The 18598-nt window shown below is 34.9% G+C and overlaps 1 protein-coding gene across 3 annotated transcripts in view; it reads right to left on the bottom strand.

The window, feature by feature from the left end:
* Positions 1–12637, bottom strand: part of LOC133180710 (UBX domain-containing protein 11-like) — a 39110-nt gene extending 26473 nt beyond the window's left edge. Inside the window, exons 1-11 of one of the 3 annotated variants that reach the window (XM_061315179.1) lie at positions 12477–12637; positions 8626–8663; positions 6870–7040; positions 6647–6712; positions 4954–5051; positions 3892–3946; positions 3719–3795; positions 2593–2716; positions 2004–2182; positions 1578–1745; positions 650–842 (exon numbers count right to left, since the gene is read on the bottom strand). In XM_061315179.1, the coding sequence (XP_061171163.1) occupies positions 650–842; positions 1578–1745; positions 2004–2182; positions 2593–2716; positions 3719–3795; positions 3892–3946; positions 4954–5051; positions 6647–6712; positions 6870–7040; positions 8626–8663; positions 12477–12532 (1225 nt within the window). In that variant the 5' untranslated portion in view covers positions 12533–12637. Of the gene's footprint in view, positions 1–649; positions 843–1577; positions 1746–2003; positions 2183–2592; positions 2717–3718; positions 3796–3891; positions 3947–4953; positions 5052–6646; positions 6713–6869; positions 7041–7586; positions 7683–8625; positions 8664–12476 lie in introns of those variants that run through there. The other 2 variants (XM_061315181.1, XM_061315180.1) reach the window with 2 other exon arrangements.
* Positions 12638–18598: the final 5961 nt, after the last annotated feature.

Below are 18598 nucleotides of genomic sequence, written 5' to 3'. Positions count from 1 at the left end.
TCAATATTATCACCCGAGACAGAAATAGAGATCAACAACATCACCAGAGACAGAAATAGAGATCATCATCATCACCAGAGACAGAAATAGAGATCAATATCATCACCAAACAGTAATAGAGATCAACAACATCACCAGAGATGGAAATAGAGATCAAATCATCGCCAGAGACATAAATAAAGATCAACATCATCACCAGAGAAGGATATTTCAGAATTCTGGTCAAGGTAAAAAACTATGTCATAAGCAGAACTCCAATACTGAGCCTCTGACATAATGTCCATAGAACTTTTCAAATTAAAATCAAAATAATGTTACAACAGAACTGATACACTTACTATCAGAACTTCATCACTAGCTACAATAATGTTTCACTCCCTATTTTTTTGTAAAGGGGGGGGGGGGGGGGGTTAGGAGAACATCAAAAACATAAAATTGACGAGAGCTACATTATTGCAGCTATTGCATCACAAGCATGGCTCTATTTAAAAGTATGATACATTTTATAACTGAACATGTAAGAATAATTAAATTATCACAGAGATTATTTTTACATTATAGACATGGTATAAATGAAGCCCGCCTTGGATCTTTGTGTTTATAATACAGCAAAACAAAGTATAAATAGTTCAACAACACGTAACCTTACCTGGTAGCTCTGTAGCGATTTTGAGATGTGTGTTTTCTGGTGTGTTATTTGGGGTAGTGTCATGGCTTTTCTCTCCTGTTTTGGAGTCGGGAACCAGTCTAGATGGCCTGGTTTCCCCTCCCAACACCTGACCAGTGCCATGGAACACTTCTCGTCTAGTATCCTTGAAGTACACTTCTCTATAATCTGTGACCTGTATGGAAAAATCACTTTACTTTGATTTATCGGTCATATGTCATAAAAAACATAAAAAATAACATGGAAATATACATAGCTGCATTCAGAACTGTGAATCAAAAGCTAGGGAGCTTTAAATTTTGGTTTGAAAAACATGTCAAGCTTCATGCAATTTTAATTTTCTTTACTCTCATTTTAAATTTAATCATAATGAAGCAACAAAATAATTATCAGCATTACAGAAGGTGGTGATCAAATATGACTATACAAACTGTCATTCAATGAAAATGAAATATTTTACTTTATGAAATGTGGGTGTAAGCTTTTCTTTCACAAAATTTTCCAAAATGGTTAGATACCATACTAAAGATATATTTAAGATGCTTCAAGTATGACATGCAGACTGCATTCCAAGATCATAGGTGTAGGTCTATGTAGCTCTTAAAGGATACTGTAAACCAACTTTTATTCATGTGCAAAAAAATCCACAAGTTTTGTGACTTTCTTTAACTTGTGAGTATTTATCGCCACAAACCATTTATATGCTGTGTTTTGTGTAGAATGTTTCCTCGCTCCAGAAAATTAATCTTCATGGATTCATTTCAAACTGATGAAAATATGATGCAAATAATAGTTGATTTACAATATGATAGCCTATAAAGCTATCCACTAAGAAAGAGTAACAACATCCTAACTGCTACATTAAATATCTATGATCTTGACCACAGCCCTCCAGGGACAAAAAACTAACAACAAAAGGGACTCCATCTGGAAACTTATTCTGTAGCTCTGATGGGAAGTATCCGTCATGGATGTCCTGTACACACTGTTGTGTGACGGGGTCAGTGAAAGGTCGAAATGGTCCACTGAATAGCATGATGCCATTAGCATACAGAACCAGGGGAACTGGCTCAGGAAGCTGAAATAACAATATAGAAATTCAGATATATCAATTAGTATGAATGAAACCATTAGTTCTCCCATGCATGACAGTGCAGTAGCTTTGAATAACTAGGAATCTAAGTCAGAGAAATTTCTCCTTTTACTAAGTCAATGTAAATGTGTTTAGTTAATCAAAAGCCTCCTGAGGCTTTGACATCTTGATTTTGATCAAAAATATTCTATTCTGTATTTTGAAAAATTAACAAAAGAACTGAACAAAAAAGAGATTCTGTACCCTTAATCTAGCCCCATCACTGGTGTGCTGGATTTTGGACACACCTTCTCCTGCCAGTACATTCAGGTCTTTGATGTTTTCTATGATTTTGTCATAGTCCACTTTGAATTCTGATTGGACAGTGTCAGATCTTGTAGTAGTAGTCACTGGGGCAGGGACATTGTGGGACAGAGAAGTTTCTAAAAAAGAAAAGAAAGATTAACCTTCACAACATGGAAATCACTCTGCAATACATGTATAAAGATTTTTTTTAGGAAAAAATTAAATTATGTTGGTCAGGATCAAATTTTTTTTAAAGAAAAAATATGAACAATAAAATGTATTCTTTTTTAAGCCAATTGTATTCCCTTCTCTCTGTAGCACTGAAAACAAAAGATACAATTCAAACATTTTCAGCACAATGCTAAAGGGGAACAACTCTTATTGTGGCCTGAAATGCCTATTCTTCACACTCAAAAATTTTATGAAATTTTATTAATTTTTACCCCCTCCCCCCACTCAGAATAATTCTGATTTACTACTCAATAAGTAACATTTTTCAACACACACACACAAACAAGAATACACTAGTCTTCCTGAGGTAACAGACCTGGCCTCCAGAGCTCCTCCTCACTCTCGCTGTCACTGTCAGCTGATGACTTGTCATTGTAGTAGGCAGAGCTTGTGTCAATCCTCTCCCCCACCCACACCATACCGTAGTCCGCCAAAAACGCCTGTAACCAAAATGGATACAAATCAAATACACAGACACACACAAAGAGAGAGAGAGAGAGGGGAGCGAGTGAGAGCTTGTGTTAATCCTCTCCCCAACCCACACCATACCATAGTTTGCCAAAAATGCCTGTAACCAGAAAACTAGAAATAAATCAAAACAGAGAGAGAGGGGGAGAGCTTGTGTCAATCCCCTCCCTCACCGAAACCATACCGTAGTCCGCCAAAAATGCCTGTAACCAGAAAACTAAAAATAAATCAAAACAGAGAGAGAGAGGGGAAGAGCTTGTGTCAATCCCCTCCCCCACCGAAACCATACTGTAGTCCGCCAAAAACACCTGTAACCAGAAAACTGGATATAAATTAAATACACACAGACATAGAAAGAGAGGGGAGGGAGAGAGAGCTTGTGTCAATCCTCTCCCCAACCCACACCATACCATAGTTTGCCAAAAACGCCTGTAACCAGAAAACTAGAAATAAATCAAAACAGAGAGAGAGGGGAAGAGCTTGTGTCAATCCCCTCCCCCACCGAAACCATACTGTAGTCCACCAAAAACGCCTGTAACCAGAAAACTGGATATAAATTAAATACACACAGACATAGAAAGAGAGGGGAGGGAGAGAGAGCTTGTGTCAATCCTCTCCCCAACCCACACCATACCATAGTCTGCCAAAAACGCATATAACCAGAAACATGGATATAAATCAAAACTCAGAGAGAGAGAGAGAGAGGAAAAGCTTGTGTCAATCCCCTCCCCCAACCACACCATACCAAAGTCAGCCAAAAACAACCGTAACCAGAAAACTAGAAATAAATCAAAAACTCAGAGAGGGAGAGAGAGACACACACACAGACAGACAAACAGAGAAGACAGTTGTCAAGTTTGAATGCTGAAAAATTATAAAAGTGCAAATGTTAAAATATGGCTACATTTACAGTGCTGTCTAAATAATCTCTCTAGAAACAAAATTTCTATGTGAGGGAGAGGTATAAAGCTAACCTCCATTTCATGAACTTGTTGCTGAAGCAGCAGACATTTCTTCTCCAATTCTCGAGACTCCCGGGGGGACATGTCTCCTACAATTAAGATGATTATAAAGTATATTTCTTTTGGAAAATTATGAGTGTTAAAGCACAATGTTAATATGTGGGTGATGAACATTAAATAATTACCTTGAGCTTTCTTCATTATGTTCACTTTGTCCTCCAGGATCTTTATTTTCTTGTCCTAAATAAATCAATTTACATATTGTATAAGATTAAATGGAATACATTTACCTCTCGTCAGAAAATCATATATGTTAATGATTAAATTATCAAATGTTTCTACTTAAATATACTGTAAACCAACTTTTATTCATGTGCGAGAAATTTTTGCGAGTTTCGTGATCTTCATTTACTCGCGAATATTAATCGACGCGAACCATTTATTTTGCATTGTATTTGTAGATAATGTTTCCTGAGTCGCAGAAATTAATTGTTGTGGATTGATTTAAAACTGGCGAATAAAAGATGATGCGAATAATAGTTGGTTTAGAGTAACCTACTTCTAACTTCTACAATAATAAAAACCCTTTACCTGCTACATGGCAACATAAGCAGGGAAAGTCTTGGCTGACACTGATTTGTTGCTGACTATGATAACTTATTTTACTGAATATCTTTTCTGTAAGTATTTAACCTGACCTTTTCTGTAAGTTCTTTTGTGTGGGTCTGACTTGATCTGACCTTTTCTATAAGTTCTTTTGTCTGGGTCTTACTTTACTGTAAGTTCTTTTGTTTGGATTTGACCTTACCTTTTCTGTGAGTTCTTTTGCCTGGGTCTGACCTTACCTTTTCTGTAAGTTCTTCTGTCTGGGTCTGACCTTTTCTGTAAGTTCTTTTGTGTGGGTCTGACCTTACCTTTTCTGTAAGTTCTTCTGTCTGGGTCTGACCTTACCTGTTCTGTAAGTTCTTTTGCCTGGGTCTGAACTTACCTTTTCTGTAAGTTCTTTTGTCTGGGTCTGACCTTGCCTGTTCTGTAAGTTCTTTTGTCTGGGTCTGACTCTACCTTTTCTGTAAGTTCTTGTGCCTGGGTCTGACCTTACCTTTTCTGTAAGTTCTTCTGTCTGGGTCTGACCTTACCTGTTCTGTAAGTTCTTTTGCCTGGGTCTGAACTTACCTTTTATGTAAGTTCTTTTGTCTGGGTCTGACCTTGCCTGTTCTGTAAGTTCTTTTGTCTGGGTCTGACCTTACCTTTTCTGTCAGTTCTTTTGTCTGGGTCTGGACTTTCTGTTCCAGTATACTGATACGGGCCATCATGGAGGACATCAATTCCTGGTCACTAGGGGGAGCTGTTACCATTCAGAACAAAAAAAAAACATCCATTATAAAATAAATGTTACATAAATCACTCTAGATTTTCATCTTGGATTTTAGTAGATGAGCCATAAGTCAACTGTCACAATACTTTTAAGATATAACTTAAGTTGTAAATACTTATTAACAATAGTGCAATATAATTGCCTGTTTAATCACCCACTTTCTGAAAATAATTGTTGCTTGTGATTCTTTTATAATACATCAGTTTTTTTTAAAATGTTATAAGAAAACATGTTTCTGTGCAAACTCAATGTCCCTGGCTCCTTTAGAGGTTGACATGCAGGTTTTTACTTCCCCTGTGGTACAGTATTAGAAAAGATGCCCTTATAAAGAATCATGTTTAAAAAGACAAAGATTTAGCCTCAAGATTACTTTTCTTTTTCAGAATTGTCGGTTTTCCATTCAATACATTAATGTGATAAAACAATACATGTATAACCATTTCAATTGTATCCTAGCAAATTTTACAGCAAGAATTAAGTCTAAAACACACAACACACACCATCAACAATGACAGATAACAAAGTAACATTATTGGAACATAACAGTTTAAAAAAAAATAAAGTTGTCATTAATTTATCACTTATTCATACTAATACATTGTAAGTCATTGTTAGTACTTTCTTTCACCAGTATGAAAATAAACTTACACTGTGCTTTCATCTTGTAGTTACCTAAATTTCAATACATTCCATCATACTTGTATGATAAAAATAATGAACAAGATACTTTCAAAGATGAATAATAATGTCAAACTGAGTACACAGTTATGAAAGGGTTAGTATATAAATACATGTTTATAATATGGGCATATATATTTCAGATAAAAGAAAAATGAGAATTAAAGCAATGACAGGATAGATAAACATAGACATATCAGAAAATACAGTCATGTACATAAAAGTTTGTCAGGATAGACATATGACTAATGGTTATAGGGAAAATATCTGCTATAAGCATAAACCCAATACCATTGAGGTAGATGTGATTTTATACGAAGCAATAGTAGAATGATTCATGGAGTATAGGAGTAGTATGGGCTAAACAGAAGATTTACCACAGAAAAATATTTTACACAATGATCTGTTTTTGTTTTCAGCTCTGAGTTAGAAACTTGTTCCTAGGTCAATGCAATCTTACAAATTGTGAACGGGATATGAAGCAGATTGGGAAAATTGAACCATTCTTCAGAAAAATACAGACAAACTGCATGATCACTAAAGGGTGTCAACAGAGAGGGTCCCTAATAAATTTGTGGGTGAGGTAAGAAGTAAATTGGACCAAAGCTATTAAGGATATTCCCCGGTACAGAAGCAATCTCCCATGGATTACAGATAAACTGATCACAACTTTGTGTCTGGCACTGTCTGCAGAGTGGAGCTCCTATAACCTTGTAATATACATGTACAAGCCTTATAAACTTAAATTTGAAGGGGAAAAAATATGATCATGAAATTGTAAAGTTCATATCTACAAAATATAGCTTATGAGTGAAGATAGCGCTCTAAGAGTATACAATGTAATAGTCTAGACCAACAGCCACACCCACAGAGGGATTGATTGATACCTGTCAAAAATGTAGCGTTATCAGGGGGCGTGTCATCAATAAATGATGACGAAGATTTCAATCTCTCTGTAAAAAATACACAAATTAATTTTTGTTCATTTTTATTTTTAATTTCTTAAACACCTCATCAGTACTTTCGCCTCTTTAATACATTTAAAATGTGAAAAATACCTTCTAACCAACAAGAAGCATTGATTCAGAATGCACTTCTATAGATACATACCCAGTGGTGGATTGTTGATCCTGGGGACGGGTGTACTGTGAGTGACGTGTGATCGGGAAGTGTCCAGTTTAGGCAGTCCCCCATGGAAGGGGTCAGCTCTGGTGTGACTAGCCTTCAGTCTACTGGCTGCCATGTTGTTGGTGATTTCATCAAGTAAACGACTCTCATCTTCTACAAAAATAGAACTGCTTAATAAGATTACTGCAAAATCACATACTTTCATGGGGCCAAATGTTCAATATTCTAGGAAAAAATTTTGGATTGTGGGAATTAGATTTCATGGATGGAGAAGTGTTGAGTAGTTATGATAGATATGACATTTTATATTTCATGTCATTTCATGGTGAACATAAATTTGTGGGTCTCTTCAAATGTCGAAAACAATGAAAATGACCCCCCCCCCCCCCCCCCCCCCAAAAAAAATTAGTGATTTCACTGTAGTTACAAATGAACGGGAAAGAATAAGGATAAATATTGTACTCCCTTGAGTTTTCTTTGAATAAAATCATGACAAAATATGTTTTGAATCTTGGGAGTTTTTCATATTAATTTTGCTGAGGAAGAAGAAACACCACAGATCTGTTCCCTAGACCAGCCAACTAGATGTACCCATTCCAATTCTGCTGCAAACACTGTATGAACATCAACAATGTCATGTAAATAAATAGCCCCCCCCCCCAGAACAGCCCCCTCCAAACCCTGTAAAAAAACACTTACCAATGAAAAGTTGAACTCTCCAAGGCAAGAAATGACAAGACATGGTCAATAAGTTGCTGACAATTAAAAATTGAAGGCAAAACACGTCCAGTGCTGAAATAATCCCCTTCTAGATAGCTTACAGTATAAATTACATATAATTAAATGGCCCAACTGTAACCTTTAAACCTGGTATTATTGTAAAATAGCTTCTAAACTAACAATAGAGTTGATATTAAACCCCCTCATAAGGACATGCTTTTGATAGAACATTAAAAAGAATTTTTATCCTGGTGTATGGCTAGGGACTTGTGTACCACAGATGTCATCTGTATTGAAAATCAGCCGTCTACATCATTCCTATCAATACTGAACCTTGGAAGTATTTATCAGGGGGTTTAAATTGATTTTTTTATTGATTTCTTTTGATGCTGACTTTTAATTTTGCAACCTCACTACTTACATTGTAACTAGTCATTTCAGATAGTTGAAAAATTTTGAAAATCACTTTTATCAGGTCAAAGGTCTGTATGAATATTATATATTGTAAACCTATGCAAACCTATTTCTGTTCTCGAGAAATTTATTTTTGTATAATTGCTCAAGACCAACTGCTCATGAAAATTTCATTCATACATATATTTTAGTTTTAAAGAATAATATATACTTAAATAAAAAACATTCCTGAAAACTTTGTCTTGCTTATAAATCATGTAAATCATGAATAACTTTTTCAGGATAATATTAGTGTCACGAATATTTGGTGATCAGCAGTATATTCCCCTAGATCAGTCTTACTCGACATATGCTCAATATAAATACAAGGGAAACTTCAGTATCTCGATCACTGATCATGCTGATATGATTACCATATAGACATTTTGAGGTTTTCTTTAATTTTGAATATGTATTTTAACAGCAAAATTTTGAATCCACAGATATCTTTTTTTTTCTCAGTTGTATCTAGACAATGAAGTTTGACTGTATCTGGAAAGTTCTTGGTCAGTGAGGACAAATTGACGTAGCATGACAGAAGTCACTAATCAGTTAATACACTTACCAGAGTAGGCGGCGCTCCTGAAGGGCATACTTCTGGAACTGAAGTAAATTATCATATTATTATATATCGTTTATATGATTATGTATCGTATCTTATCAATAAGGATAAGAAATTCATTTATAAATTTACTTTTCACATGCACTTGATTAAGTTGTCATTACAAAACAAGAGGCCCACGGGCCTTATAGGTCACCTGAGTATCATGCAACAACTTCGCCACATTGGATTCATGTTTTAAACCAGAGGCCATGAAATTCACAATTTCGAAAGAGGCACACTTGCTCATCATAATTTTACATTTAGTAAGCTTACTTAATACCCAGAAAGAGAGCAGAGGATTATCAAAGAATTAATGCATTTTCACTATGTAATCATTAGAGCCCTGCCCTAACACCAGAACCATGATGCAGGGGCCATAAAATTCACAATTTTGGAAGAGGCATCCTTACATATCATAACAATACTCTTAGTTCATCAGCTTAATACCCAGGAGAAAAGAAGAAGATTGTCAAAGAATTATTGCATTTTTACTATGTAATCATTAGAGCCCCACCCTAACACCAGAACCCCTGACCCAGGGGCCATGAAATTCATAATTTTGGAAGAGGCACCTTTACTCATCATAACTATGCATCAGTTTGTTTGTTAAATACCCAGGATCAAAGAAAAAGATTTTTAAAGAAATAATGCATTATCACTATATATTCAACAGAGCCCCACCCTAACACCAGAACCCCTGACCTAGGGGCCATGAATTTCACAATTTTGGAACAGGCACCCTTACATATCATAGCTATACTCTTAGTTCATCGGCTTATTACCCAGGAGAAAAGGAGAAGATTGTCAAAGAATTATTGCATTTTTACTATGCAATCATTAGAGCCCCGCCCTAAAACAGAACCCCTGACCAGGGGCCATGAAATTCACAACATAGGAATAGGCACCCTTATCCATCATAACTATGCCTTCAGTTTGTTTGCCCTGGATCAGAGAAGATTTTTAAAAGAAATAATGCATTTTCACTATACATGTATATTCAACAGAACGCTGCCCTAACACCAGAACTCCTGACCCTGGGGCCATGAAATTCACAATTTTGGAAGAGGCACCTTTCATCATCATAACTATGTATTTACTTTGTTTTCATAATATCCAAGAGCACAGAAGAAGCTTTTTAAAGAAATAATACATTATCACTATATATTCAACAGAGCCCCACCCTAACACCAGAACCCCTGACCCTTGGGCCAAGAAATTCACAATTTTGGAAAAGGCACTTTTTCTCATCATAACTATGTACTTAGTTCATCGGCTTAATACCCAGGAGCAGAGGAGAAGATTTTTGAATAATTAATGCATTTTCACTATATAATCATTAGATACCCGCCCTAACACCAGAACCCCTGACCCAGGGGCCATGAAATTCACAATTTTAGAAGAGACACCTTTCCTCATCATAACTATGCATATTGTTTGTTTCCTAAATACCCAAGAGCAGAGGAGAAGATTTTTTAAGAATAATGCTTTTCACTACATATTCAACAGAGCCCCACCCTAGCACCAGAACCCCTGACCCTGGGGCCATAAATTTCACAATTTAGGTAGAGGGCTCAATGCTTATTACATTCATGCCAACAGTTTGCCTGCTTGATGCCCAGGAGTAAAGAAGAAGATTTTTAAAGATTGCATTAATTCTGATGGTTTTAGCCCCACCCCTCAGGCCCCAGGGGGGTAGGGGTCATGAATTTCACAATTTTTACTCCCCTTCACATATAGATGCTATGTGCCAAATTTGGTTGAATTTGGTTCAATGGTTCCAGAGAAGAAGCTGAAAATGTTCAAATGTTAACGCACGACGGACGACGGACGACGCACGACGCACGCCGACGGACGAAAACAGATAGCAATAGGTCACCTGAGTAAACTCAGGTGACCTAAAAATTTCTATTCCTCTATTTGCACTGTGAAAATATATGGCTAGCACATAATTTTGCCACTTTCCTTAATATAAATAAATTAAAAGCAAAAATGACTTTAAAAAAAGAACAATGTACCAGTCACTTTTTAGTGCCATGTAATAGGTGCAATTTTCAGACTTAACTGCCTTAAATTAATATCATAAAATAATACTTGAATCATGTGTTTGTGGTCCAAAAAACTGTTGTACAAATAAAATATAATTTATGCAGTGGCATTATCCATTACCAATATGTGACAGTGAGGAATTATAAAATGGAACCTATATTTTCTTGTCAGATTAAAGCGAAAGCATTCAATAACACGTGTGTGTGTGTAAAGTGTACACATCCTAGCAAAATAAGAATCAGAACAAATTTGCAGTGATTTTTGTCAATTTTTCCTAATCTCAATTTAAAAAGCTGATTTCTCAACAGTTTTGTTATATATATAATTATTCTACATTTTTTAAAGCTTGGCAATACATTTAATATTAACATTTTTTCAAGTCTACTGCAATACGTTTCACAGCAAAATACAAACACATTCAGATTAGTGACATCAAACTCCTGCCACCCTCCCCCCCCCCCCCTCCCTTTTCCTTCAAACAATATTATGACACACTTTTAAAAACACTTTACATGTTATCACTTTTGTAAACCTGTACATGTACCTTTCTTTGGAGCCTGGCTTACTTATATCATCATGCCTTCTGGAGGAATATTAAACAAAATTAATAAATATTTATACTATTATTTGACTGGTATTTGACTAAAATCTTTACAATTACCATTTCATTGCAAACCATCCTTTTGGAGGACTGGTAAAACTTCCATACTTGTTTGTGAGTGAAAATATGCATAATAGGTCTACAATCAGTGAATCACTATCAGCTCTGAGTAATAGGGCTCATGGGACGATATATCGAGATATCGATAATATCGATTCAATGTGAGGATGACATGCATATCGATACGTATGAAGAAATATCAACATATCGCCCAAAAAATTCTGACTCATGTTATACTTTGTTTACTTAACATTTTGGGTTTAATATATAAAATAAATATGTTGAATATAAATATAAATATGAAATACACAATAATTAAGACCACTTGTGCAAAATAATTATAAGTTTTACAACAGATATACAACTTCTTTGAATAACTTATTCTTATTTATGAAGAAATGTTTTGTTCATTTCAATATAAAAAAAAATTTATAACCAATTAAATATATCGTGATACATATTGTATCGTGGCTCAATTATCGGGATACGTATCGATATAGAAAAAGTTGTATCGTCCCAGCCCTACTGAGTAAGGGACATAACCATTACCACAATCTAAAAAAACTTCATGCCTTAACTGAATTTCTGAAAATTTATCAGCATGGGTAATAATGCATGGTGATTTCAGTTACAGTAAACATAGTTTGAGATTTCAATACTCTAGAGTCATGAAAATATATTAATTGATATAGATTCTATCCATAAGCATGACAAGATGCTGAATAATTTTTGCCCAGGCTTTACTTCTGCATGTCCTGAGTGATATTCAGAGCCCTTGTAATGCACTAAAGTTTAAAATGTACATGTACAAGACTACAAGCACATGAATTGACCAAGTATAGATTAATATTATTTCACTAACTGTGCTTCGGGACAGGCCTTAAACTGTGTCCGTAGGAAAATATTTTAACGATTGAACATTCTATCTTAACATGTACATGTAGAAAATGTCGATCAAATAATAATAACATATATTTTTTTTATTCCTTGTGATGTGTTAGAATTATTTAATTATTCATTTATTTTTGTTAAAACAAACTGTACTTACGTATCAACTGCTCATAAAATGATTATAAAACATACGTACACGTGAATGAAAACTTACCCTAAAAGAAGCGGATTTTTCTGTGGTTTCTTTAGACTTGAAAGCGGGGAACTCATTTTTGACTACTACTATATTAACGTATAAGCCGGTCACTGTGAAATGCCAATACAATAGACATAAATTTTTAACTAAGTCACGTATTTGTTTACATCTAAGGACGCCATCATACCGGAAATGACTAATATATGGAACCTTACAGGAACTTTATTCCGGAAAACTTGCATTCTCGAAGAGAGTGCTAAATATTTTATGTGTTCATTTAAAATAAAAGTAAAAGAAACAAATAAACCATGCACATATCATAATGAAAACATAAAACAATAACAACAAAATTCAAACCGTTTTTGACTGGAATAAAATCAAAGTTAACTACTTTGTGGCTATAGATACAAACAGAATTTAATTTTAATGATGCATAATTTATTTTGTTGTAAAAAGAATATGTTTACAGTGTTATAGTTCTCTAGAGTTTGCAAATATCATATACATGTATGTACTTTAAAATATATTTTGTATTTCAAATAAAAGATCCATTAAAATATCAGAGATTGCCTGAAGAATTTTTGCAAAGGATGATTGAAAAAAAAAATCGTTTAATTTTGAGAGTTTTTCAAATGAAACAGGTATTACATCGTGATATATAATAATAAGCTAGCTAGGTCTAGTCAGGAACTCATTGGTAATTAAATCTTTTAAATCTAGTGAAAAGACACATGCATGAACTGCAAGAGGTTAGTAAGCATAAAATCCAGCAAGCATTCTATCATGTCTATGCTTTGATCAATATTTTTGACCATTACAAATCTTTGTATGGAATTGATGATAAGTGCGCATGTACATTTAGAATGTTATGTCGTATGATTCTGACAAATGTTAGGCTATTTTCTTTAATAGAGAGGGTTTTGTGTTGCAAATTCCTATTTTAAAATATTCAAGAAGAAGAGAATTACTGGAAAGATATACAATTATTAATAAATGCTAAATCCTATTTAATGAGAAAGTTCATGACTTATTCGGACCTTTGTGGATCTGGGGCATTATAACATTGTATGCAATAAAACAAGACACCTGATATTCAGTGTTTGGATGTCGATTTTATATTTCTGTATGAGTTTCTTTGAAATTTATTTTGCATCAACAAAGTTATCCAAGTGTTTCTAATCCGCAGCGTATAGCTGGGTTATAAACATTTGGCTTTCGGGAATTGGGCCATTGTCACCCTACACCATACTTACTCTCCTGGGGCCCGTTTTACAAAAGAATTTACGACTAAGACCAAAATTTAATTCTGCTAATAACTTTCTAATTTACATTAAATAGAGAATGGTTTTAATCTTTTTAACAAGTATGTAGAAAGATACTTTTACGCTAGCAATTGTAAACAGAATCGTTAATTTTGCAAAAATTTTACAATCAACTAAAGTTTTTGGTCTTAGTCGTAAGTTCTTTTGTAAACCGGGCCCCTGATCTTTCCCCTTTACCAAAATTTATAAGACATTTATTTGGACGTTGCTACAAACCCAGACCATCAGTTTGATTAACAATTTACATGATTTACGAGTTTATAAAGGGTGTGCCTAAAGAAGATTCCAGGATTGGATTTCACATCTAACAAGCTAATTAATTCAGGGAATTTAATTGTTTCCCCGCTTAAGAATAAAAAAGATGGAAGATCTGCATGGGAGAAAGGAAAAAAAAGTCAACTTTAGCTTTTCCAGCTTTTGGCAAGTCAAATGGGATCTTTCTTTTAAAAGTCAAAGAAATTAATGACCCGGTTTATGGTTCATTGCAAAAGCTTACAGAGAACTTAAGATAGCCGAAATTAGTCACATTGATGAAAGGTATAAAATGCACTGCGAAATCTCAAAGAAAAATATAGAGTTATCACCAGGAAACCATTTCAAGCAAGATTTGAATTTTTGACCTTGTTTATTTTTTACCTAACAAGAGGCCCAAGATCCTTAACGGTCACCTGAGTATAATACAACACTGTAAAGGATCCCAAAAAAGTGTAAAATAAAACAAAACAAACTGATAGATGAAGCTATGTTGCCCAAGAGGAAGATGAAAGGGATGATCAGGGATCAACAAAATAATTAGTCTAGTACCCAGTAACGAATTTTACATTACTTAGCGATATTTACTTTCCTATACTTGCCCTCTTTATCACTATCATTATGCAGACTAATCAAATCAATAGTTCTTGAGCACTATTATTGAACCCATCTCATTACCTCTCACATTTTTCTTCTCTTGGTCTTTGAAGAACATTTAATACAAACAAAGATAAGGTATTATTGTCTCATATTTATTCATCTATTATTTACAAGTTTACGTGACCATTAAATTAAACAATGAAAGTAATTTTTGTATTATATGTCATAAAAAAAATTGTGTATAATTCTCTTCTCCAATTGACCTTTCATTGATATCATTTGCAGTGATTCATTAGTATAGGTGAACAGCAAAGGGGAGTAATTTCTCTTAGTAGACTACAAATTAATAGAGGCCTACCCAACACCAGAACACTTGACCAAGAAGTCCAGAATTTCGCAAATGTGGTAAAAATACCCATGCTTATTACAAATTTGTTCTCTGTTCGCCCAGGAGCAGAGCAGAAGATTTTCAAAGAAATAGTGCATTTTCACTATAAAGTCAACACAGCTCCACCCTAACACCAAAATCCCTGACTCAAGGGTCATGAAATTCATAATTCTGGAAAAGACATACTTAATAGCAGATGATAAATACGTACTTAGTTTATCTGATAAATACCTAGAAGCACAAGAGAAGATTTTCAAAGAATTAATGCATTTTCACTATATATGCAAAAGTGCCTCACCCTAAAACCAGAACCCCTGATTCTGAGGCCATGAAATTCACAATTTTGGAAGAGGCACCCTTGCTCACAATATGATTGCAATTAGTTTGTTTCTTTAATACCCTGGAGCAGAGAAGATTTTCAAAGAAACAACCTGAGCCCCCTCCTCCACCCTCACCAACACCACCAGGACCCCTGACCAAGGGGTTCTGAAATACAAAGTGTTGGAAGAGGCACCCTTGCTCATCATAACTTTGTACAGAGTTTATTTTCGTAATACCCAAAAAGCAGAAAAGATTTTTAAAAATAAATAATTAAATATATAGATAAATAAACAAAAAATAAAGTCAATAAATAAGATATGAATAAATAAATAAGCATTATGTATTTTCACTTAATATTCAATACAGCTTACATTTACAAATCAAAGAAGGATGTGATATATCTGCTCAGCATGAACATAAGACTGAGTGTAGAGAAACATTTAACGCTTTTTCTTCAGTCTACTGCCTCTTTTCCTTTGCTGAATGCCTTTCCTTTTTTTATTTGTTGCTTCACATGAAACAAAAGTAGACAGTAGAATACCACAGGCACTTGGGGTATGGACCCCCCCCCCCCCCCTTTCCCATTTTTTTTTCTTTTTAAATCTGGGGTCGAGTCACCTTTTTCCTATTTTTGTATTCTAATATACACTGTATGTTATCAATAATGTAACTCTTTTGTCTCTATAAGCTGTTTTTAAATATATCGTTTTCGACTGATACATAAAAAGAGAGAAGGCTTCTCTCTTTTTATGTATCAGTCGAAAACGATATATTGAAAAACAGCTTATAGAGACAAAAGAGTTACATTATTGATAACATACAGTGCATATTAGAATACAAAAATAGGAAAAAGGTGACTCGACCCCAGATTTAAAAAGAAAAAAAATGGGAAAGGAGGGGGGGGGGGGTCCATACCCCAAGTGCCTGTGTAGAATACTAGGTTTTCAGAATTACATGTATTAGTTTTACAATTATTCAACGATTTACTCTACAGTAAGCTCCTGGTTTTCTAGAGCACGGATTTTGATTTTTAGCAAGCGACCAAAAAGTATACAAAGTGAAAGGTAGGTAGTTCATGAAAACTGCACATAGCATAAGAAGTTATGAAATATTGTTTCTTGGATTTAAAAAAAAAAGTGACATTTAACTATAAATATTTCATTTGTGCTATATTCAAGATACGAGGCTTGTCGACAATTAATTCAGTGTGAAAATAATGGCATAGCAATTTGAATGAAAAATGTAAGTCAACATTCGACTTAATGATTGATTGTATTTGCTAATTAGGTCACTGTATCCACCTTAGAATTTGCAACATGTTGACTTTAAAGGAGACTGTTGATATCCTGTATCATCAACTTATTTGTCAATAGCTTGTTAGAAATTGTTCGCACATAGAACATACTCTTGCGCATCGAATCAACAGGGAGGCATAAACTCCATATACAGGTGAAAATGGAAATGCATATTGCTTCATAAATAAGGGAAATTGAAGATAAAAAAGTTGAAGTCAGCACATTTATCATATAGTTTTGTTGCTAGTTTGCCATTAATGTTTTTCTCTAGTAAAATACCCATGCTGAAACAGATGTGTCAGACACAGTGGCTTCTTTTATTTTGAGTTTAAAGGGATTTATCAAATCAAGATAGAAATGACAATGAAAATGAATATTAATAATTGATAAAAGGTCATCAATATATCTAAATGTCGAATTGAAGACCAAAACAAGAGACTTCTTTTCATGTAGAATTAAACCTCGAAAATTATTACAGAAATGCCAGTGTCATATTCACAAAAAATGTTAATTATTGTGCATGGTAATTTTTAACTTTGTATTATTAATGCAACAAAAATATTGAAAATATTTGCGTTTTTCTTGGACAACCCTCCTATCTTAAATACTACCTTTCACTTTGCGTACATACATGATTTGTACACAATTTGAATCATTTTCGCTATTACTATGGGTCCACAGGGAGTTTGAAATTCTAAAGGTGTTACATGTTTTCAATATCTAATTTCGTGACTGCACCGGGTACCCCTACCATTTACACATTAATATACCTTTGAAAAAAAAAGTTGTAAAATATTTCTTGCTTTTATTAATTCTTCGTTTTACTCGCGACCACTGGTTCAAGGTCGAAGTTGTTTCCATCCAGTGTTGTCAGGGCTGCAAATTTCCCTCCGATCATCGCCTGGCGTCTTTAACGAGTCAGAAAGGAGATGAAAAAAAGAAATGGATCGAAAAATAGTGTTCAGAAAATGAAGAAAACCTTCAAAGAAACAACACCAAGAAAGCATATCAAGTGGTAAAAGACCTTACCACAGAGAAACAGAGAAGACCAACAAGCATCCAAAGCAAGTCCGGAAAATGCCTAACCGAAGAGAAGGATATACTGGATAGATGGACAGAATACTGTTCTGAGCTGTACAACTACCAGCTTAAGGGAGACCAAGCAGTATTAAACTGCCCACTGGTAGATACAGAGGAGGACTCACTCCCTATATTACGTGGAAGAAGTCGAAACGGCAGTCAATGCTATAAAACTTGAGAAATCAGCAGGTATCGACAACATACTTGCAGAACTGGTTAAGGCCGGAGGAGAGGCAATGATCACAGCTCTCAAAACCATCTGCAACAATATCTGGAGCACTGGAATATGGCCAACTCCTTGGACACAATCACTGATTATCACCTTACCAAAGAAAGGAAACCTACAATTATGTAATAATTATCGTATCATCAGTTTAATAAGCCACCCAAGTAAGGCGATGCTGAAGATCCTATTAAATAGATCGAAACCTGTAGCAGAGACCATCATTGCTGACGAATAATCTGCGAGAAGTATTTGCAACACCAACAAGACCTTTATCGTGTGTTCATTGTTTTTAAAAAAAAGCCTTCAACAGAGTGTGGCATGCTGCCTTATGGACCACCATGAGGAAATACAACATCAATGCCAACCTAGTCCGAGTGATCGAAGAGTTATACAACAAGGCCACTAGTGTAATTCTCTTGAATAACAGCAATGGCGACTGGTTCCGCACAACAGTAGGAGTACACCAGGGCTGTCTGCTTTCTCCCACTCTCTCTAACATCTTCCTTGAAAGGATTATGGAAGATGCTCTCGATGATCACAAAGGCACAGTCTCCATCGGAGGAAGAACCGTCACAAATCTGCGATTCGCTGATGACATAGATGGCCTCGCAGGGAAGGAGGATGAGCTAACCAGCTTAGTGAATCGCCTTGACCAA

The sequence above is a fragment of the Saccostrea echinata genome, unplaced genomic scaffold, assembly GCF_033153115.1.
Source record: "Saccostrea echinata isolate AGI-Se365-2 ecotype Australia unplaced genomic scaffold, CSIRO_AGI_Sech_v1 ptg000007l, whole genome shotgun sequence".
NCBI classification, from domain to species: Eukaryota; Metazoa; Mollusca; class Bivalvia; order Ostreida; family Ostreidae; genus Saccostrea; species Saccostrea echinata.
Note: the sequence above shows the minus strand (reverse complement) of the source record. Positions and strands in the feature narration are given on the sequence as shown.